General features: G+C 41.7%; 6 protein-coding genes across 13 annotated transcripts in view; 2 read left to right on the forward strand and 4 right to left on the reverse strand.

Moving 5' to 3' along the window:
• Window positions 1-92: 92 nt before the first annotated feature.
• las1l (LAS1 like ribosome biogenesis factor) lies at window positions 93-2,438 on the reverse strand. The gene has a single exon (XM_088291631.1). The coding sequence runs from the start codon at window positions 2,224-2,226 to the stop codon at window positions 508-510; it is 1,719 nt and encodes a 572-aa protein (XP_088147757.1). The 5' UTR covers window positions 2,227-2,438; the 3' UTR covers window positions 93-507.
• On the forward strand, window positions 2,374-5,807 carry haus7 (HAUS augmin-like complex, subunit 7). 2 transcript variants are annotated; one of them, XM_088291632.1, is made up of 9 exons: window positions 2,374-2,567; window positions 2,978-3,093; window positions 3,175-3,245; window positions 3,868-3,929; window positions 4,076-4,257; window positions 4,323-4,431; window positions 4,779-4,994; window positions 5,096-5,204; window positions 5,397-5,807. In XM_088291632.1, coding segments are annotated over exons 1-9 (933 nt in total). In that variant the 5' UTR covers window positions 2,374-2,501; the 3' UTR covers window positions 5,399-5,807. The 2 variants fall into 2 exon arrangements, with proteins under 2 accessions (XP_088147758.1, XP_088147759.1); XM_088291633.1 differs by lacking the exon at window positions 2,374-2,567 and adding an exon at window positions 2,590-2,734.
• Window positions 5,808-6,234: 427 nt separating this feature from the next.
• Window positions 6,235-7,008, reverse strand: mrpl49 (mitochondrial ribosomal protein L49). Its single transcript, XM_088291634.1, has one exon. It carries the CDS (start codon window positions 6,962-6,964, stop codon window positions 6,464-6,466), a length of 501 nt encoding a protein of 166 aa, XP_088147760.1. The 5' UTR covers window positions 6,965-7,008; the 3' UTR covers window positions 6,235-6,463.
• Window positions 7,009-11,427: 4,419 nt separating this feature from the next.
• Window positions 11,428-14,451, forward strand: LOC148339835 (ninjurin-1). Its single transcript, XM_088291813.1, has 4 exons — window positions 11,428-11,660; window positions 12,742-12,973; window positions 13,070-13,205; window positions 13,286-14,451. The coding sequence occupies exons 1-4, from the start codon at window positions 11,598-11,600 to the stop codon at window positions 13,365-13,367; spliced, it is 513 nt and encodes a 170-aa protein (XP_088147939.1). The 5' UTR covers window positions 11,428-11,597; the 3' UTR covers window positions 13,368-14,451.
• emd (emerin) lies at window positions 13,921-19,474 on the reverse strand. 3 transcript variants are annotated; one of them, XM_088291811.1, is made up of 7 exons: window positions 19,340-19,474; window positions 19,109-19,188; window positions 18,708-18,803; window positions 17,029-17,063; window positions 16,886-16,911; window positions 15,952-16,011; window positions 13,921-15,882 (listed from the first exon to the last, which is right to left on the reverse strand). In XM_088291811.1, exons 2-7 carry the CDS (start codon window positions 19,185-19,187, stop codon window positions 15,702-15,704), a joined length of 477 nt encoding a protein of 158 aa, XP_088147937.1. In that variant the 5' UTR covers window position 19,188; window positions 19,340-19,474; the 3' UTR covers window positions 13,921-15,701. The 3 variants fall into 3 exon arrangements, with proteins under 3 accessions (XP_088147937.1, XP_088147935.1, XP_088147936.1); XM_088291809.1 differs by having other exon boundaries at window positions 13,921-16,011; XM_088291810.1 differs by lacking the exon at window positions 19,340-19,474 and having other exon boundaries at window positions 13,921-16,011; window positions 19,109-19,331.
• Window positions 19,475-20,993: 1,519 nt separating this feature from the next.
• The window catches only part of flna (filamin A, alpha (actin binding protein 280)), a 41,983-nt gene continuing 40,551 nt past the window's right edge, over window positions 20,994-22,425 (reverse strand). For all 5 annotated transcript variants that reach the window (XM_088292287.1, XM_088292290.1, XM_088292288.1 and 2 more), the window contains one exon: window positions 20,994-22,324. In XM_088292287.1, the coding sequence (XP_088148413.1) occupies window positions 22,140-22,324 (185 nt within the window). In that variant the 3' untranslated portion in view covers window positions 20,994-22,139. The remainder of the gene's footprint in view (window positions 22,325-22,425) is intronic.

Here is a 22,425-nt window from a genome sequence, read left to right on the forward strand (position 1 = left end):
GCCACAAACAAAGCCAGCTGAGTGGGACTTGAACTCACCCGTGACCCTAAAGAGGTAAAGCGCTATTAAAAAATGGATGAATGGATACTGAATGCACTGTCACAATTTTATTGACCATATGAACAGAAAATATTTCACACCACCTTGTCGTGTTGCCACGGTAAAAAGGGCATTAATTGTGGAGAAGGAAATGCTGTTTTCTTACATGGTAATATTTTCTTTTTAAAAAGAAAGCCCGCACAAAGTGTCAGTTGTGTCCCTTTTTCAAAACTCTTCAATGTTCTTTGAGCTTTGTTGTGAGAATGTTTTTTTTTTTGCATTTGGGACTATTGGTTTGATATAACACAATTCATTTGTGTAGTTTTGTAATGTAAAATTTTTCATTTATAAAAAAATAATTGCTACAAATGATGATATAAACAAAGCAAGAATACCAAATAGTGATAGCCATGAGCCGATGTGCTTTTAACAAAAAGCCTTTTATATTTCACATGATTTTAATGAGACTCAAAAAAGTTGCAGACCAGTTTTGAGCTTGCTGAGGTCACTGTGGCTCCAAAGAAGACCATCGGCTGTCCTTGCAGAAACGGAAAGTCCAGAGACATTCCGTTGTGTGCTGCTCTCCATCACCACTGGCTGGTCAGACACGGTCAGAGTCGAGTAATTATCTACCATCAGACATGAGGGCTCATCTGACTGGCCCGGGACTTTTCCAAGAGGGTAATCCTTCCACAAAACTTTGTCAAAGCACACTTGCCACGAGGAACCTCGGAGCAACTTGGCTTTTTCCGCCTCCGCATCTGACCATTTGTTCTCTTCTCCTTTTCGCTTCTTCTGCAGTTCCAAAGGCGATGAAGGGGTGTGGCGCTTTGAACGCTGCAGCTTCTCATACAAATTCTCCAGTGTGTAGATTGGCCGCTGTTCCTGCTCTGAGTCTGGATCAGAATGATCTGTCTGTGTGTAGATGGAGCAGAGTTGCAGCAGCCTCTGCTGGGTTTCCAGAGGAAGAGGATGCTCCATGTCCTCCAAGACTAAGTAGAGCAGGTGAGGCATGCAGGCACAGGGAGCATCCAAGCAGGCAGACAACAGCTGCTGCCACCTCAGCTGGATGCGGTTGGCAAAAATCCTGTCCTTCAACCTGGCTTTCTTCTGTGCCTTCGTTTCAAAGTGATAATCATTTTTTTTACTGTTGCAGAGCATTACTTCCGAGATCCACGCAGAAATGTAGTACATCCTGCGTTTGCTCTGCTCGCTGGAGAGAAGCTTCAGTTCAGCAAAGAGTTTCTCCAGGAAGAGATGAATAAAGGACGCCGAATTAAGTGTTTTCAACAGGGGAAGCCAAAAACGCAGGAAAGTTGGAGGGAGTTTGGGCTCCGAGTTGCACAACCAATCATTGTCAGAGGTGTCACAGTTTAATGTTGACAATTGTTCAGATGTTGGGATTAGGAAGCCATCTTCTAAGAGGACGTCAATTAGCAACTCCCCAAACTCGACAGAAAAATGTTTTATCTCGCCGAGGATCCAGCTTATATCCGCCAAAGGGTCCGACCATGTGCTCTTCTCTTTTTCTTCATGCAGCCCACACGCATCATACTGCTCCTTTTCATAAGAGATCAGAATTTCCCTTGCATTGCGATAAGCTTCCATTTCTTTTTGCCTTGCAATAACCCTGTCTTCTTGCTCTTTCATATCCATCTCGTCATCCTCTCCATCAGACTGCGCCTCCCAGTCCGCACTGGAACCTCCTCCCAACTGTCTGGACCAATACTCCTGCTGGAGCCACTCCAGAACCACCTCGCATCCCTTTCGGCACATTTTCAAGGAAGGGAGTTTGCGATGAGTGATTTCATGCCTTAGATTGACGACCCATTCTGGGATGTTCAAGTTGCCGGCCAGTCTCCTTAATGAGCGGGCAATTTTTCCTTGCTGGCGTTCGGTGATCAAGTTAGTAAACCTCACCAGGGCCGCCCCATAGAGCAGAACCAGGTCATGAGTGTCCAGTTTTGCGGACCGGTCCAGCACCTGACACCTCACCAGGTCCGCCGTGCAGTCCATTGCCACTGGGGTACTGTTGGCATACCTTGCTTTCCACGCCGAAATCCTATTAAGAGCATTTCTCTGTAAAGCGGGATCCTTGGAATAAAGGTATTCTCTAACTTGATCCCACTCTGCTTTGTTGAGCCACGCTACCACATGGCGTTGTTTCTCGGAGCCCTTTTTCTTCATTTTGAAGGCAGGAAGGGTGGTCGAGGGGGGGAAAAAATCAGGTCACTACCGGACTCCACCGCAGTCTTACAGATGCTCTTGCAGCCTAACGCCAAAACGTGACTATAAGCTGAAAACAATGTTTTCTAGAGAGCAATAGCGGCTCGTCTCGGAAATGGTTTTCTTCTTCGTATGTTTCTAATTTCTAGCAAGGTAGAGGCTGTTGTGCTCAATGCTGCCACCTGCAGACAGGGGGGGGAGGAGTGCTCCACGAGTGCGCATGCGCGCTCTTGTCAATGGCGAACATGGCGGCCGTTTCAAATGAGAAGGTGCAAGCGCAGCGCATTTATGAACGCCTGTTGGTAAGTTATTTACCGGTACTTCGATGAAACCTAAAACGTTCAATATCGTATGGACGTAGATGCAGTATTTTGTCGAAAATCTGTATATTGCTGTCTTCTTCTTAGTCTTTACGAGAATATTACAACTAACAAACGTAAACAACGCCTAGAGGAGCAAATACAGCACAGTACGTTGTTTTCGTTTTGCCAATGCTGGACCCACATTAAATGTATAGATAACTCCATCATTTGGATACAACACGTTACTGTGCACTATTAGCAATGTTTTGCCATTTCTTTAGTGATTTAAAACAAATAGGTCATTTAAATTCTCGGAAAATATTTGTGACTAGCAAAAGAAAAAATACCAACGCAATACCGCTGATATGCACCAAATGTCATCGATAAAAGATGCGTTTGTCTTTTATAAGGCTGCGCCATGTCCCTTGCTGGAAGGTGTGTGTATTGAGGACTCTGAGGACATGCTACAGCTGCTCTGCACTCCATCCCAGCTTCGTACCGACATACTGACCTGGATGTGCTGCAGGTTAGGAAAACGGAACACAAGTTACTACCTACTCGCATTAAATCTAATGATGTGTTAAAATGATCGTTTCTGTATTCTTAGTATTGATCCAAACTTTGCCAGTTTGAAAGAAAAGGCATCAAGAACTCAAGACCCTGATATTTTGACAAACGGTAACACGGTTTTCTTTGAATTATTTGCATGCTTGATGAGATGTGTCAAATTTCGCAGGTCTGCATTTGGTCAAGCTTCAGGTTGTTACAATTGTGGATGGTCAAAAATGGCAAAGTTAAATGAAATAAATTGTTATGCTTTTGTGACCACTAGCTTGTAGAGAGGGCTGAATGATTCTGAAAAATAGTCTATTAGTGAGTGGTTTCCAATAATTTAATATGTGAATATTTTTTTCAAGTTCCTCTTCCCATGTATTTTTAACAAACACAGTGTTAAATGAACCTGTATTGGTGGTGCACGATATTGGAAAAACATCGGATAAGCAATATGGTTGTTGAATATTACAATATTTATATTGTTGCAATATTTGATACTACCTAGAGAAATAACATTTGTATTATCAAATGACATTTTTTTTTTCACGTTGCAAAACAAGCAGGCTCCATGTATTCTTATATTCTTAGGTAATTAATTGCAATAGCTTACATTTCTAAGCTTACATTTCTACATATTTTATATCATTAATTGCTCAACCCTACTAGTAAACAATGGCATCACCAAGAGATTAGTAAGGATGTTGCCGGGGCAGCAGTTCTGCATGTGTTCTGTCCTTCTAAGCAGGAATGGCTGTACTAGGCCAGGACCTGATGCTGTGCAGAGTAGACAGCCTGCACTTAATCAAGGTGGGAAGACTTATGAAGCCAACACTGTATATTCTTTTGGCTGGCTCAGTGTGCACTCTCACTTGTCAATGATACAATGAATCCAAAGTACACATGTAGTATCTTGTTTTGTCCTTGTAATATTTCCATCTTCATTTTCCCTCCAGGGTGATGCCAGTTGCCACCAGCAGCTTCAGTTCCTGGAGAAACTTCTTGCCGAGGTCTCTGACTCCAGTGTGCCCACTGCGCAACATATGAAAATGCAGTTCGAGACACTGTTTGCTGACGAGGATTTTAATCTTGCGCAATTGGTCACGCCGTCGCTTGACCCTTGTTTTTCAAATTACACGTATGTTACACTCTTCCCCTACAATTTGCGTCTTGACTTTTTTTAAAGAGTGTTTTCTGTCACAGTGTTTTATACAAAGGTGCCAACTTGACTAAACCAAGGAGAGACAACATTGAGAGCATCGCCACCCTGATTCAGTCTACTCGCTCCATGCTGGAGCAGCTAAAGTCTGAGGTGTGACCTTTACATAGCCACTGAGTCATACTCGCAAAACTACAATCGCCAATCATCGATAAATCAAAGATGTAGTTTCAGCCAACATTTCCTATCTGATCATGTCACGACCCAAGAAACCTGATGTGGAGTCATTTATTACACAACAGAAGTGTGTAAAAGTTCTCCATAGACACATTTTCAGAAAGATGCAGAAAAAGTGTGCGATTTCGCACTTGACGCGCCGCTGATTCGGACACATCTATACAATCCATTAAAAAATTAATTTTCCCTTAAATGTACAGTATGAATCGGGCAGGTAATGTTTGCCCTGTTGTTAAACATGCTTTCTGCTCTTCTCGGCTCAGTGCGACTTCCTGACAACAAATGAGGTGCCAAGCGCCCGCGTCTTCACTTCCCGTGCGCTGCATGTGACCATGTGCGACCTCCAGCAGCTGATGACCACTTTCTGCCACGTTCATGAGACACACCTGAGGGTTTTTTGCACGAGGGAGCCGCCTAGATTTAGTGCAGACCCACAGGTCTTCCAGAGAGTATATGAACTTCTGCAAGCTTGCTGCACGGTATACACATGCGCGCACACACACACACACACACACGCAAACACAAGCACATATTTTGTCCAAGATGAACCAGGACCTCACATGAATGCATCTTTCCGCAGGAGTTGGAAATGCTGAACGAAGTATCGGACGCATCAGCGTCTGTGAAGCGGGAAGTAAGCCAGCTCCAAACAAAAAATTGTCGCACTAGCCAACGAAAGAGCACTTTTTGTGAGTCCTTGCGCACTCATCGTACGCAATCAGACTAGTTGCTGTCATGGTATGTGTTGACATATTTTCTGTTCAACAAGCCCAAGCCCCGCTGCACATTGTGAAAATCCATGAGTAATTGGAGTTAGGTCTTTTGTGAATTCCATGATCTTAAGGTTTTCTTTTAATTGTTTTTTTTTTTTTTTTTTTCAGAAGACCAAGTAGAAAATCTAACCAGAAGAATCAGCAAGAATCTCTCCCACCTTCGTGCAACCAACAATATCTTAGTATAGCTTCCTTTGATTGCTCATTTGTACATGTAATTATTAATGTATAGGCTACTTATGTTGTTTTTTTATCAATCTTAGAAAATAAAGGTTAACAAACAAACAAATGACATCTGCACTAATTAGAATTACTAGATAGATAAGTCTTGATGAAATTTTAGAAATGCAGCAACGATTTGTCATAAGTCACTAAATTTTGTAATGTCTTTGATGCAAACATTCTTCATTTTGTTCTATTTAGCTGGACGTCAAATTACATAACTTGTTATGCCAAACTTTACCTAGAATGGATTTTTCAACCGTTGGTAAATAAATTCAACATTTGGTAAACTGTAAATAGCACTCAGCTATTTGCTGGTGTGTTGGAGACTGCTACATTATTCAGTTCATTTTTCTGGTTTATCCATCATCACCTTCCTAAAATAATGGCCCAAGTAATTTCTTTGAACAAACGTGAAAAACTGAACTGACTACTATTTATATTTATTAATTTCATTTCAGGGTTAAAATTGAATGATCCATTTAACTAAAGATGAAGGTGATTTTAGCAGAGGTGGCCAACATGAGATTTTTAAGGCAAAAATGTTTTTTTTTTAAACATGGTGAATGTGTGAAAAGCTCATAGTTAGCAAAGTTAGCATTTTTGACATTTAAAATAATTTGTTGCAATGCTAAAGGCGACCAGTTTTTTGTTTTAATATTTGAATGCAGAATTGTTGAGGGAACTACATGGTGTCGTGGAGACAATGAATGAGATTCAGTCATATATTTACAATTGTTAACACTTTATAAACATCTGGAATCATTACCAGCAACTCAGACACTAATAGTGAAAGAGCATGTCTCTCATGGGCATGCATGCAGTAATTCTGCATTTATGAGGTTCCTGAGTCCAAGCAGCGCCTCTTTGGTGTCAGACAAGTGTCACTTTCTGTCACCTGGTACACGCGAGTGGTTCTGACAAGGGTGCCACTTGCCAACCCCCGAGCGATTTCAGAACCCCTTACTAACCAACCATTCCTTCAGCTCCTTATCGAAATGTCCTTTCACCCTCAGTGTCATCGTGACCTCGTTGACTTGAGTGGGCAATTCTTTGCCAGTCACGTCCTTCAGGTACTGTTTCACGTCTTTCTCCAAAGCCCAGATGTCGCCCTCCACCTTACGGACCAAAGTCATCAAGCGGTTACCGTGGGTCACGTCGGTGTACACCGGAATGTTGTGCATGCGGGAGCGGCGAATCATGTAAGGGAGAGACGGCGGAGACTCTGCTGGCGGGGTCCAGCCGGACGCCGTCGGACCGGAGTGCTTGGGCGGAGTGGGGATCCGTGTCGGTGGGATGAGACGCTCGACGAATTCATATTCCTCCGTGGACTCTTTGAATGGCGCTTTCGTGGCACAAAGGGACCTGAGGCCCACAATGGTATTAGGAGACCTCCTGTGTAAACCAAAAGCTCCACGCAACGCCGCTGAACGAAATGCGTTGTAGATCGCCATGATTGAATGGGGACGGTTAGTGTGGGCGGAAGTGATATAATAACTGCCGGTTGTCTGTTTCATAAAGGAAGAGCACTGCCCCCTGCTGGTTAAGGTTAGAACACTGCTCTAAAGCGGGCGTCGGGGCCAATTGCCAATACTAAAGGGGAAGTTCACCCCCCATTCTTTGCAACATGTCCTATACGCCTTCACTAGTCTCAACATGGCAATATGATTAATATCGCGGTTGTGGAATATGAGTTAAGCAAAATCCACCAATATTAACCACCTTAGGGAGTGGCAATTTTGTCACTTCTGTTGACTGAAAATGACATCAAAGTTGCTCGGGCAACGGACAATCACGGCTCTCCCTCTCTTTGAAATGACCTTCCGTTATCTGTTCGGCAAGCCCCCTTTCTGTCCATCTTTAAAACTCGTCTTAAAACACGTTCTTTGGCTTTCGATATTGTTCTTGTGTTTTTGTTGTTTGTATAAAGATAAAGATAAAGATGTCCTTTATTAGTCCCACAATGGGGAAATTTGAGGTGTTACAGCAGCAAAGATATAGATCACACAGAGTCGGCGGCGTAATGTAGCCGTTAATGTATAACATTAGCAGCAGACATTCATAGAAAGCATGCAAATATACACAGTATAAACGTATCTAAGTGTAAGGAAACACTCCTAATGCCTGTCCATTATACAGAGGGGGAAACGCTGTAATGATAAAAACTACTGAATGATTGAAAATACTGCAATGATAAAAATATTGCAATGATAAAAGTACTGTAATGGTAAAAAGTACTGCAATTATAAAATATACTGCAATGATAAAAGTACTGTAATAGTAAACGTCCTGCAATGGTAGAAATACTGCAGTGATAGAAGTACTGTAATAAGAATACTGTAATGGTAAACAAAATACATCATTGGTCAATATTTAAGTACACCATTGGCTGAAAGTACACTAGTAGTGTATATTGCATCCTAGGACTGCACAATTGCACTAATGCCCTCCCGTTTGTAGGCCTGACCCAATGTTCTTGTTAAAAAGTCTGACAGCAGTCGGCAGGAAGGAGCGGCGAAATCTCTCTTTGGTACAGCGAGGGTGTAACAGTCTATCACTGAAGGAGCTGTGGAGTGTTCTCAGAGTGTCATTGAGTGGGTGGGCTGGGTTGTCCAGCATTGATGACAGTTTTGCCGTCATCCTCCTGCCCCCCACTGAGTCCACAGAGTCCCGGCCCGAGATGCCTCCTGCCCAGGAGACCACTCCATAGAAGATGACTGATGAAACCACCGAGTCATAGAAGTTCCTGAGGAGTGTTCCCCGAACGCCAAAGGACCTCAGCCTCCTGAGTAGGAAGAATCTGCTCTGACCCTTCCTATAGAGAGCGTCTGTGTTGTCGCTCCAGTCCAGTTTATTGTTCAGATGAACACCCAGGTACTTGTAAGTTGAGACCCTCTCAACGTCTGTTCCCTGGATATTCACTGGTGCAGGTGGAGAGTGCCGACGCTTGCGGAAATCCACCACCAGCTCTTTGGATTTCCCAGCGTTGATTTGGAGGCGGTTCTGCTGACACCAGTCCACGAACCCCTGCGTAACCCCTCTGTACTCCCGATCGTCACCGTCAGTGATGAGGCCGACAATCGCAGAGTGATCAGAGAACTTCTGCAGGTGACAGGTTGTGGAATTGTATTTGTAGTCCGAGGTGTAGAGGGTGAACAGGAAGGGAGCCAGAACAGTTCCCTGCGGCGCTCCCGTGCTGCAGAGGAACACGTCAGACACACAGTCCTGTGTCCTCACGCACTGTGGCCGGTTTGTGAGGTAGTCGTGGATCCATGTGATGAGGTGGTGGGCCACTCCCGCCTGCTCCAGCTTGTCTCCCAATAAGGCGGGCTGGATGGTGTCGAAAGCACTTGAGAAATGAAAGAACATGATCCTCACTGTGCCCCCCGCCTTCTCCAGGTGGGAGAGTGAAGTGTGGAGCAGGTAGATGATGGCATCATCCACACTGATGCCAAGCTGGTATGCAAACTGGAGTGGGTCCATTGAGGAGCTGACCAGGGGGCGCAGATGGACGAGGACCAGTCTCTCCAGGGTCTTCATCAGATGAGACGTCAGCGCCACTGGTCTGAAGTTGTTGAGCTCCTTCGGATGGGGTGTCTTTGGAACCGGAACCAGGCAGGATGTTTTCCACAGCTGGGGGACTCTGCCCAGCTTCAGGCTCAGGTTGAACATGTGCTGGACGATTCCACACAGCTGGTCTGCGCAGGATTTGAGGAGCTGGGAGCTAATCCCATCTGGGCCTGCCGCCTTCCTCGCCTTCATCTTCCTCAGCTGGTTCTTCACCTGAGATGTTGTGAGGAACAAGGCTGAGCAGGAGGAAGTGGTGGTGGTCTGATGAGGCTGGGAACTGGAGCCTGTGGAGAGAGAGAGGGGAGAGAGAGGGGGAGAGAGGGTCTGGTTCGCAGTGGCAGGAGGGGTTGGTGGGGGCTGCAGCAGGGGAGCCTGAGCGGGGTCAGGCATTTGATCAAACCTATTGAAAAATAGGTTCAACTCATTTGCCCACTGAAGCCCCCCCCTTCTGGGTCTTACCTGGTTGTCCGTGGCCTGAGATGGTCTTCAGGCCCCTCCAGACATCCCTGGCATTGTTCCGCTGCAGTTGTTCCTCCATCCGCATCCTTTCGGACTTTTTCCCCTCTCGGATCCTCCTTCTCAGCTGACGCTGCACTCTCTTCAGCTCGTCCTTGTCGCCCGACACAAAAGCCCTCTTTTTCTGATTCAGGAGAGCTTTAATGTCCGGTGTGATCCAGGGTTTGTTGTTGGAGAAACATCTTACCGTCCTGGTGGGAATGGTGTTCTCCATGCAGAAGTTAATATAGTCTGTAACTGTGTCTGTTAGACCATTAATGTCCTCACCGTGGGCTTCGCTGAATACCTCCCACACAGTTGTGTTGAAACAGTCCTTTAAGGCCTCCTCGGCTTCTCCGGACCATCGCTGAACTGTGCGTGTCACAGCTGGCTGCCTGCGGACCAGAGGTTTGTACACAGGCAGGAGAGCAACCAAGTTGTGGTCAGCTTTGCCCAACGGGGGGAGGGGCAGTGATGTGTACGCCTCCTTGGTGTTGGCATAGAAAAGGTCCACTATTTTATTGTCTCTGGTGTGGCAGGTTACATATTGTGTGAATGAAGGCAGAGAGGAGGAAGGAAAGCATGATTGAAGTCACCAGAGATAAGGAGCAGGGCATTTGGGTGCTGTGTTTGTAGCCTGCTCACAGCTGCAGTCAGTACGTCACAGGCTGTCTCACTGTTAGCAGAGGGTGGCACGTACGCCGCCACCGCGATCACATGACTGAACTCTCGCGGTAAATAGAACGGACGCATGCTAAAGCTATCAGCTCAATGTCCCGACTGCAAAGTTGATCCTTAACAATTATGTGCCCAGGGTTAAACCAGTGTCCTGTCCGCGCGTAGTATTTGGAAGCCGTCCAATTCCACGACGGCGTCCGGCGTTAGCTCTGTTAGCCACGACTCCGTGAACACCAGCAAGCTAGCCTCCCGGACAATCCCCTCGTGTCGGGTTAGCGCTGTTAGCTCGTCCATTTTATTGAGGAGGGATCTAACATTCCCCATAATAACGGACTGGAGGACGGGGTGGTAACGTCTCCTCCTTGCCTGGCGTTTAGCCCCCGCACGACATCCCCGTCTCTTCCTCCTCAGCTCGCGGGGGATATCGGGTCTCACTCCGGGAGCCAACGCGGGGTTAGCACGGAGTGCTAACAGCTGATCTCTTGAGTACACGATCGATCCGTAGCTCAGAGTTTCGTCTCCGGACACGATCGCGCAAAAAACAGCCCCCAACAGCAGTAAAACCACCGCAAGTTGTATGTCCATTGCTGAGATGAGGTAAAAATAAAATAAAACAGGGTAAAGGGAAAAAACACACGAAAAAGGCTCAATAGTGAGCTACGCTGCTGCAAACAGGGAGCCACTCGCGCGGCGCCGGAACCGGTCAGATTTTTACATTATGTACATATTTTACACACCTGTAGTTGTTTTAAAGTGCTCTAAAAATAAAGTTGAGTTGGCTAAAAACAAATGTTTAATCGCCTCCTCATATTTTTACTATTACGCAACAAATTGATGCAAACCTAGTTTTGAAATCCATAGTCATGGATAATAGTTTTTTCAACTATTGTTCAAGATGCTATTAAAAGGAATTTGATAACAATTGCACTATTGCAACATTATTACTTATGACAAGTTGAAACGTTGGTACAGATAATTTTCGAAAGAATAATTGACATTGACATACATGATTTTCTTTTGCAGGCCACATAGAATTACATGGCAGGCCTGATCTGGCCCTCAGGCCTTGTGTTAGACACCTGTGGTTTAGCCCAACTGTAAGGGGCGGGGTCACACTCTCAAAGGATAGGCTACATCAATTTTACGCTGTTTACACCTTACTAGAGTGAGAACGTCCCTCTTAGTGTAACCGGAGAGGTTTCTTGACTTGCTCATCCTGTCTGTCTCCTCGGCATTTTTTTCTTGCTTTCTCTTCAGTTTCAGGAGTGCTACCGTGAGACCGCCTTTTGTAATACTTCAGCCGACGACAGCAAGAAGGGGAAGTCACTTCTCAGAGAAGGCAACATGGACAGAGAACACACACTCAACGGGGAGGGAATTGCTCTCAATAAACCCAATGACATAGAGGTAAGAGATAGACAGACCTCTTGTCGTCCTAAAATGATGCCAGAGTGACAAACAGTTAATGCAGTAAAAAAAAAAAAAAAACTTTCACTGATAACTACAGATGAATGACAGTGTTGTTGCTCAAAGAAAGTTGATGTTTAAGTGTCATGTCACACCTACCTGTGCCCGAGGGTTTTGTAAATACACGGCAAAATGCCTTGGGCTCGTAAAATAGAAGTTTCCCTTGCAAACCGCGATAGATGACCTGTTTTTCGCTCTGATCATCGAAAAAAGAGAATACTGAACCGTACTTGAGTTCTGATGAGTGAGTGTCGGTGAGCACAGGTTGTTCTCAAGCCAGGTGAGTCACTCCTGCTCCGTTTGTGAGTGACACTCCCTTTTGAAGCAAAACATCTAAGTGCCTAGTGACAAAACAAACATTGGGGTTTGGAAGAGAGGGAAAAAGTCTCATGGGGAGTCAAATATTTGTTGCGAGCAACATTGTGACGATGGTGTACCTTTTAGAGAGCTGTTATGACTGTGAAACCATTTAAATGTATAATTTCCCCATCATATTATGTAAACACAACAATTTGATGGATATGTTTTTATCTCAGAAGTCAAAAAGAGGGTTTGGTCACGAAAACGATATATGATTGAATGTGCAAATACTGTAGTTGCCTAGCGACCACGGTTGGAATAGTTTGGGGATTTTTTTTTTTATGATAGTTAGGTTTTTAATTTAAATTCAGTTTTTATTTGGTTTATTTTTAAAGGCTTTGTTTGAGTTTAGTTTTTCTTAGTTTTAGTATTAGTTTATTTTGAAAAAAAATTGATTTGGAGCATTGGTCGCGCGCAAGATGATACTACAAAGATGAAAACAAAGGAGATTATTTTTCATTTTCCTAAAAGCATTTTTTATTTTATTTTCTTTTGTTAACGATTTTTCTTTTTCAACTTTAGTTTTTTGTTAATTGCGTTACCTATAATAATCCTGCTGGAATAGGTTCCAGCTCACCCTAATGAGGACAAGCGCAAAACAAATGGATGGATGTTGAAAGTGAACTAAAAAAAAAATACACCTCTGTGGTGTCTTCCATAGGTGACATCCCCGTCAGGAAAAGTGTATCGGCCCATCAACATGAACCACTATGCCACCAAGAAGAGTGCGGCTCAAAGCATGTTGGATGTGGCCTTATTGATGGCCAACTCGTCCCAGCTGAAGACAGTTCTCTACGTGGGACCTCAGTATCGTTTCTACATCCCCCTCGTTGTCTTGCTTTGTCTGTCCATCACACTGCAAGTCATCGTCGGCCTTCTGCTGGTTTTTATAGGCAAGTAGTAACTTGGATTTCTCGTCGATTTCATGCATTATTTTGGCGCGACATTTTAGTATGAGTAATTGTTTTGTTTTGACTCTGTGGTAACAGTGAAGTACGATCTGAATGACGTGCGTAAACACGCCAAGTTGAACAGGATGAACAATGTGGCAACAGTCTTGGTCTTCTTCACGGTCCTCGTCAACATCTTCATCACGGCGCTGGGCTTTGAGGGACACGCTCTCAGGTACAGGCTGCGAAACACACACAGACGCACGGTCGCATCTCTTGCTTTTATAATGAGACGTTCTTCGTCCTTCTTCCCAGGCCATCAAAACATGGCATGATGCTTGATGCAGCTCCTCAGATGTCCCCTCAAACCTCTGAGCTCAACATGACACAGCATTGAAACTGCGCTTTTAATCTGTTCTCAAATGCAAAGTTTGCACATTACGCCTGTCAGTTTTTCAATATGTACATAGAGCGTTGTTTTACCGCTCTTCAAAATGTAATATAATTCACACTTGTCTATCAATATACTGCCTGCATGATTGTGTTTTTAAGAAATGAAATTCTCCTATACAGTATGTCTTATATTGACGTCAGCCATCATTTCGTTGGTGTCACTGAAAAACAATGAAACGAAAGGATTCAGTGCCAGCCCGTTGCTTGCATCAGGAAAGGCTCATCTTTATATCTTTATTTGAAATAAAACATGACGTAGGTGGCCAAATTATTGCATATTAGTCACAATGCACAAACAAAAGTAATAGGATATCCGGCACCTATGTGGCGTTTTCTTTACCGCAATAACAGCTTTCACTCCCCTATAACTATTTCATACAGATGTTTTTTTTTTTTTTTTGTTGATTTATCTAAGAAAAATGTATATATTGTACAGTCTATCCCCAAATTGATTAATTAATTGATTAGTGCATGAGTCACAAAACCTTGTGCATAAATTCTCTCCCAATCTTTATTGAGCCAAGGCACATATTTCACAAAACAAACATCTCACAGTTTGCCACCAAAGAGAAGTAGCACGATAACTATAGATATATCCAGCATACTGAAATAATCTGGTCTTAAGATACACATTTACTTCCTCAATGTGAAAGCTTGGCTTGTTTCGTTGAACACAAACCAATTTGTTATAAGAACGACAACAGGAACACAGTGGCTAATTATGCCTTCTGCCATATCGCGAGAAAAACATTTTAATGTTCTTCTTGTCATAGGTGAACAAACATACACCCGTATTGTAGTAAATAATTTTCGGAACAAGTAAAATCATTTAACATTCCACAGAACTCCTGATGATGGCACAGTGGCACACAAAAATGATGGCTACAAGCAGAGGGCAACTTTAGAGTTGGTATTAAAATGCAATACGTACAAATATTTGCTTTCACATGATTTGAATGACCATTTGCTGTACAAATACAAAAAATGTGTTTAAGAAAAGTTTCCATGTTGCCATAATGCACATAATCGATAGAAATATATTTTAGATCAGAAAAACAAAGCCTTAAAAGAAATGAAAACATTTAAAACAAAGAAAACAATTACATGCAATAACAAAGAAAATAATTCAAATCAACAATGACAAATGTTCCATTTTCATTTATCTCTCCCCCCAGTGGGTATAAAAAGTAAACACGCCCATGTTCAAATGCAGTTTTTGGGATATGAACGAAATGAGACCAAGATGAATTATTAAAGAAAAGAAAACATTAAATATGACCTATAACCTGTACAATTCATTTGAAATAAAAATAAATCGCTTAGAGAGCAGCCAAAAAATAGACAACTGAGATCATGGGGTTGCACAAGTGTGCACACCCTCTCATGACCGGGTGTGTGGCTGTCTTCAGAAGACAAACTCATGTTAAATGAGCTGAAGGACACACAATTCACCATTTAAAGGGCCTTTGATTAAACCCAAACTACGCTCAGGATGCCAAGAGGACAACAACAACAATGAAGAAGATGCTTAAATTTCTGGTCTTCTGTGAACATCTGTGGTGTGATGTGAAGAATATTGTCCTCAAAATTCAAAAGATTTTTAGCATTTCTGCAAAGCGTACTCGGGCATGTATTGTCGCAACTAGAAGTGCCACACTGATCAACTTCTTCCCCAAAAGGCAGCACTGTAATATAAGCCAAAGGTGCTGCAACTAAGTATTAGTTGGAGGGTGTGCATATTTATGCAACTAGGTTGTTGCTATTCATTTTTCCTCTCAAATGAATTATTGAGTTTAACAGGTCATAGGTCAAACTGATGGTGGAAAAAGTTATAAAATAATTTCTCTGAGTCTCATTTTTTTCTGTCAGAACAACTTGGCATTTGAAACAGCGGTCTGTGTTCTTTTGAGTTCCACTGGATCTTAAAGGCTCAGTCTTTTTTTTTTTTTTAAATAACAGGGCCCAGTTTTTATAAGAACAAAGTGAGCTTTTAAAAGAATGAAATTGGGGAAGTGGGCCTTCCCTCACAATGCTCTAATCATCATTTGAATTTCAATGTCTCAATAAGCGCTCAAATAGGTCTACACAATTAGTAAAATGAGAAATTTTCCATTTTCTGAATGTAGGACCAACATATCATTGATGTGGCTTTGCAGTCAGATTTCCTAATTTTTTTATTGCACAAAAAAATGAAAGACTATGGCAACAAATATCAGAAATTGGCTTAGCTCTCTAAGTATGGAAATGACCTGGTATTCTAGAAGTGGTTGTTTATTGATTATTGAAGCTTGAAAGGATTTTCATCTTTGGTCATGTGACAATAAGTGTAGTAGGCAGCTGCTACCACGGCTAGTAGCAGTAGCATTCTTATCACCCTCCACATGCTGCATCCAGACTGGACCGCCTCCTTGGAGTGCACGGCGTTCTGATTGGCTGCTCTGTAACTATGCCGGCTGGGCCTGCAGCACAGGAGGGGATGACGACAATTAGAAGTCATTTGCTGGGATGAGAAAAGTGTACGGACATACTGTTCGTCTCCTTCTGATTCCTCGTCGTCAACTGGTTCACTGTTGTATCTCCTTTTCAGCCTGGATGGAAAAACAATTCCCTTTCTTAGTCGTAATGACATAAAATGTGTCTCATACATTCGAATTTTAAAAAATTTGTTTTTTTTTAAGGCAACATATTGTGCATATCCTTCCATCATCCGAGCCTCTTATCCGCATTCCTCTTAAATTTAAAATTGATGTGCAATGTAAATACCTCAAACTTTAAGAACTAAACTCTTTTATCGCTGGTCTGTCAAAACCGCAACAGAAACAGGAAATGTAACAACACGAGACAACAAGTTCTTATTTTATTACATAAATGTTGTAGTATATAAATTTGTAACATTAGACGTCACATTACAAATGTTGTAATGGAAGTACTGTTTTTTTTTAAACAACCCCTCTGCACTGGTAAACTTCCAAACAATGTAAAAAAAAAAAATAAAATTATTATTTTATTTTTTTTTTGCTGGACCCTTTATAATAAGCCCTAATTCTATTTCCATTCATTTTAATGCAAGTCTTGGAACAAATAAATGGACCGATGTTCCACTAAACATATTTTTATAGTCGTGCAGAAAAACAAACCGTGGCGCCTGGCCCAATGGTGAGCTCGGCTTTCATTGAATGTCTGATTGGGCAAATGTGTCCGCGCTTCTAAATCACATTTACCAGAAGCTAATACTATCCACGAGTAAGCTGTTCACCAAAGAAAGCTCGAGGATGCTCTGCTTAACTTGACGCGCCATTCCATGATATAACATTCTTAATTATTAAAAACACTAACTTGGTCAGGCAGGTTTTCATGTTACTCCGCCCAGCAGGACACACAATGGAATAGTCGAACAAGGTGTGAGTGTGAGTACACAACGCGTGTGCGTGTGTGTGAGTGTGTGTGCGTGTGTGTACTCACATGTCTTCATAACCTTCATGTCTGACCTGTGAAAATGAAAGCAGAGAAGAATGAAAGACTGATGACCAAAACAGAAGTCAGGAACAAACACCAAGTAAGCTACTAGCTAAGTAAGCTAAGATAAGATAAGATGCGACACTCACCGGGCTGCGGTACGTGACGTACGTAATTTCCTCTTCTGTGAAGACATACAGTAAATCAGAACACTTTCACTGGGGTCACTTGTTTCTGGACTTGTTGGTCCAACAACAGAAGACAAGTCATAATCTTATTTGGAACATGGTCATGATTTATAAGCTTAAAACAAACATTTTATTCATGATTGAATGAATGAATAAAACAATCCCAGGTATTTTGATAACATGTCAGCAGGCACTGTGACGTCTATTTGATGATGCAGATTGGTCACGATTTAACTATCATCGTATATAGCATACAAAAACTTGATTTCTACAATAGAGGTGGTGTTTATTTGCCAAACAGCCCAATTTCATCAATGCCAGAGAAAAGTGTGCTATAATTCTTGATCATGTATTTTCAGTGAAGCATGTTATTTATCATTTTAAATTGGGAGAGAAAAAAAAATCACATCACCTTTATGAGAAGATTTTGGCAACAAAAGGCAAAAATCACGATTGCAACCTTGGTCCCAATACAAAAGTTAGAACTCAAATGTCAAATGCATGAAAGCTTGTAACGTTTGGAGTTTGGAAAAATAGGCCTTCAATGCCAAACACATTTTTGACACAGTCGTGATTTGTGACATTATCAAATTGAGAGCGCCTCACTGGACCTCATTTTAGCTAACAGAAAATGATGAACTCTGCTGTGTGTGCGTGTTGGGCTTTTGAGGCAAATTTGGTAAAAGTACGAGGGAGGTGTGCACCAGAAATTATCGTGGAGTCTTTGGACTCATTCACAGAAATTAGCTACCGTTATGCTTGTCGCTAGTGTTCAAAAGGCAGAGTGTTAAAGTACGTCTATTGACTTAAGGCTTTACATTACATTAGTGGCTGATTTCATTTTAGACTTGGATGACAATCTAAGAATGAAATGTATGAGGAGTATCAGTGCACCAGTTTCCGCTTATTTCGTCATTCCTTCACAAATGGACATATTATGGAAAATTGACTTTATAATGGCTTGTATACAAATAGTTGGGTATATAAAGTGCTCGACCATCCATCAAGTGTGAAATTAAACCACAAAGTAAAGCTATTGTTATCTTTTTCATTTCTGAAAATGCACTTCTCACTCACTGTAATCTAACGGGAAGGTAATTTGCCTAATTATTACACTTCAAGCATCTAAACATTATCACGCAGAAACTCCCACATCCGTCACCCCAGCTACCATGTCAACGCCAAAATATAAGCAGAGCTGCAATGAGTTTGGTTGGATGCACAAATTGGAGTTAGCTAAAAGCCTTCTAGATTCTTATAAATTAGACATATTTTAACGCAGAATTTTTTAATATAGTGGACGACATACACAAGAGTAAAAAAGTCTGATCTAATTCTTCATCCTTGGGGTATTTAGATGACAAAGTCACACACATCATTAAGACAACTGGAAATGGTTGTCTGAAGATGCATAATTTCTCATGTATTGTTTTTAGACTGATATGTATGATTATATAACAGTTAAAATGTTTCTCTATGGCTAATATGGAGTCAATTTCATGATGACATCAGTTTTGATTCTAAAAACAAATGAATGGATGCGGCAGAGTGCGTTAGAGCATCAGGAAATAATTGTTTTTAATCTCCTGCCATTGCTTCAGTCCCAAAAGTGCCATTACATGAAACCTGGAGCATCCTACCTTCCTCTCTGTAGTAAGTCTTATCAGAGGAGGGTTTCACCGGCAGTTGTTCCATGGCTTTCTCAAGCTTCTTCATATACAACTTGCGAGTGGAGTCTACAAGCACAGATTCATGTCAAATAGAATGTTCAAAATGTATACAAAAAGATGCGCAACCGTGCAGACGTGGCTTAATTGTGTGAGCAGAACATTGAATGTACATTATTACGAATTGCAATGCAGTAATAGGAGGTAGAGGAGGTGAGAAATTAACATTAAGAGTCAAATTTACAAGTTCGTGTTTTCAATTGCACTTCTTGAAGTGGAACAAATTGCATTCGTTAAACGTGATTTGGTCAGCAAGTAATTCATAAATGAGCACGTTAATGGCTTTTTTTTCAGTTGATAGATACTTTTCTTACCAACTATGGGTCCATGTTTGATGCCGTACTCGGTCAGCAACTTGCTGAGCTCTTCGTCGCTTTTGTCACTCAAAGACATTCTGCACAATGATAGCGATAAGATTCGTTCGATAGATTCAATCGATAGATACGGTAATGGTCGAGCTCAGAGATGCGAAAAAAACATGGATGGAAACTGAAACAAACAAAAAAGTACTTAAGGACAATGACATGGAAAAGATGCAAACTTACTTTTGAAACAGGAAAATAGTTCCGCGTTGGGAAAAAAAATCTTCCCGGCCAGACTAGTTTTGGACTGAAAAGGAAGCGGACGCAGGGCGTGTCCAGCTGAATGACGTCACACGTTCTGCCAAATCAGTACGCAGCCATTGCATACTGAAGTGAAGTTGTTTGAATTTGAATTTGAAATATATTTTTAGCATCGTATTTCATTTTTTTTGTTGGTCAAATTTTTAACACAATTTTCGGAATGAGCATGTTTAGCATTTCCTATGCACACATTTTTAAGAATATGCTCATAATTCTGAACTACCTTTTCAAAATACATAGTCTGTCTGGTACTAAAAAAACAAAAAACAAACAACTATATATATATATATATATATATATATATATATATATATATATATATATATATAAAACATGAATCAGAGTTTTAGGGGGGGAAAAGTGGAAACGTATTAGTACAGTTACAGACCTTGCTCTTACACCTGTTGCTCTGCCTTATTTTCATTGTGTTGAGTATGAGGGCTCATTTTCTGTTGTTTTACTCTTTCGAGATTCCCACATGACCCTCCAAAAACCAACATGGTGCATGTTTCTTGGGGAACCAGTGCAAATGTGGTGGGAACACAGATCTCAGGACTGTTTTCAAGCTCCCTGAGATGTAACCTCTGTCCCAATCAAACACACATTTATGGTATGATGTGGGATGGGTTGGTTTCGGGAAGGAACAGTTTGCCATTTGGTACATCTGCAGTCCGGCACAGATGTTCCTCCTACAGTTTGATGGCCCGCTATACTCATGTAGGCCCACGATCAGAATACAATCGTGCAAGTGCAGATGTAGTTTCAGATGCTGTCCGCCAGGTATCGCCCGCGGACAACAATTTGTTCACTCTTTTGAACACCGCAAATTTCTTAGTTTCAGATAATCATTTTTGAGAGTTTAGTATTTGTGGCAAGAACATGTAAAAGAAAAAAGGGGGAAAAAACAAACAAAATTAAGGCTTTTTTTGGTCCCAAAGTCGGTGATATTGATCCAAGAAATTGTCAAAACTAAGCGTCTCAAATTATAACTGTAGAAATTCAATGTTACAAATAGGGAATGTGAAGCAGGGACAGGTTTTACTCTACTCCTCTATTGTTGTAATCGTAATTCTCAGCAGGTGACTGGACAGCTCCTGTTTGGGTCTAAGGAAAATAGATTAGTCATTTGCAGATGGCCTGGAGTTGGCTTCTACCGCAAAGTTTGGTTTTTTTGATTATTTTATTTATTGGATCATGGCACTTAGGATTAATAGAGAACAGACCCTTTTTGCAGTTGTCCTGCTGAGTCAGGTTTTTCAAGAGATGACAATACATTAAGTCTCTCTACACATTCATGGCGTATAGACCGGTATATAATGTACTCATGCAAATTCTTACTGTACTTGACTAAACACCATTCAGATCAGTAAGGCTTCATCTCTCCAAGTCAGTGTAAATGTTTGTCTATGTGTACTGCGATTGACTGGTGACCAGCTAATGGGTGTTGCCCACTTCTCTCCCGAAGGAAGCTGGGAAATGGATAGTTTATATTTCACATTATTGAGTGAAGCCTGGATAAAAGACAATGTGAAACCAATATTTCTGTTCAGTGGATAAATAGTCATTTCACACAGAATACTAGACAACAACTTTATTGTGTATCAAAATACTGTCTTACAAACATTTAAAAGCATTTTTATTCTGGACAAGAGTCATGTTTCGGAGAGATAGCGTTAAGGGGGGGGGGGGGGTCAAAATGCGAGACAAACACTGGACAAAAAAAAAAAAAAAGCAACTTTTTTTTGGTCACCATATTGAAAAGATGTGATGAATTATATCCAGCATTTTAAATTCTTCCCTTTTTAAAAAGACATGTTCGCAACATCAGGTTGGTGTTATCCTGAATCTGAGGGCGTTTTACAGAGAATTGAACATGCAGCGGCATCAAACACACAAAAGCAGTGTTGTGAGCGTGTGACACAAGCTTCGCGTTAGAGTACGACTGGTCTAACTAATGCTTTTATTTAATGTTTAATTACACCTCTAACGTGCACAAGTCTAAGAACAGCAGTGCCTAAAACTGGGTCACACTATCAGCAGGTAAAACAACCGTGTTAACTAAAGAAAAAGGCATCACAAACACATACCGAGTGGACTAGGCATTTTCCAATTAATAACCACCACCACCACCACAAAAAAAAAAAAAAATACACCTCTGTTCAATATGAGTGAATTACATTTTATACGGACAATGAAAGCATGCCATTTGAAGATCAACCACATGAAGGTATAATGAACACTCACTGGCTTCATTGCAGTTATTGTTCATATAAAATGTAAACTTCCATATAGTTTCAGACCGTGTGAAACATTATGCACAACCCATTTACAGGCAGCCCAGGTAAAATAAAATGGACCTTGGACTTTTATGGCTGTGAATGGCAGTGAATGAGTTAAGACCGAGCCATCTACCAATGCCCACTACAGCATTCCCGAGTTATTCAATTGAAAACTATACGGTAAAAATCAACAGTTTGCAATCATTAAAAGTTGACTTATTCTCCTTCCCGAGAACTTGCTTATTACAAATGGGAGAAAATTGACTATGGCTGGAAAACAAAGAGGAATATTTGCATCTGTGGGAGATGAATGGTTTTCAAAAATGTCTGGATAAAGTGAAAGTAGCAAGAAAATGTATAACATGGGTGGGATATCGAGCTGTAAACAATTCTAACAGTGGTAAGAAAAGTTGCTGGTGGTGCAAGTTTTTTTTTGTTTTTTTTTAGACACTGATATGGAAGGGGCTGCCCGGAATGTGATCATCCCCCCATTTGACGACCAGGATGTACTCTCCCTTTTCTTTGAGCTGGTAGCTAACATTATACAGGCGGTTGCCCAAATGTTTCACTAGGATCTCCTCGCAGGGAACTTTGGGGCCATCCACCCCAACCAGCAGCATGTTCCGGCCTATGGGTACAGAGGCAAACGCAAGTTATAGCTACATATTGGGTTGCCCTTAAAGATATGTTGCTCTAGTACAGCCAAGTCATGACGCTGGGGTAGGTTGA

This window comes from Idiotropiscis lumnitzeri, chromosome 3, assembly GCF_059441095.1.
Source record: "Idiotropiscis lumnitzeri isolate Australia: NSW breed Sydney's pygmy pipehorse chromosome 3, RoL_Ilum_1.0, whole genome shotgun sequence".
In the NCBI taxonomy this organism is placed as follows: Eukaryota; Metazoa; Chordata; class Actinopteri; order Syngnathiformes; family Syngnathidae; genus Idiotropiscis; species Idiotropiscis lumnitzeri.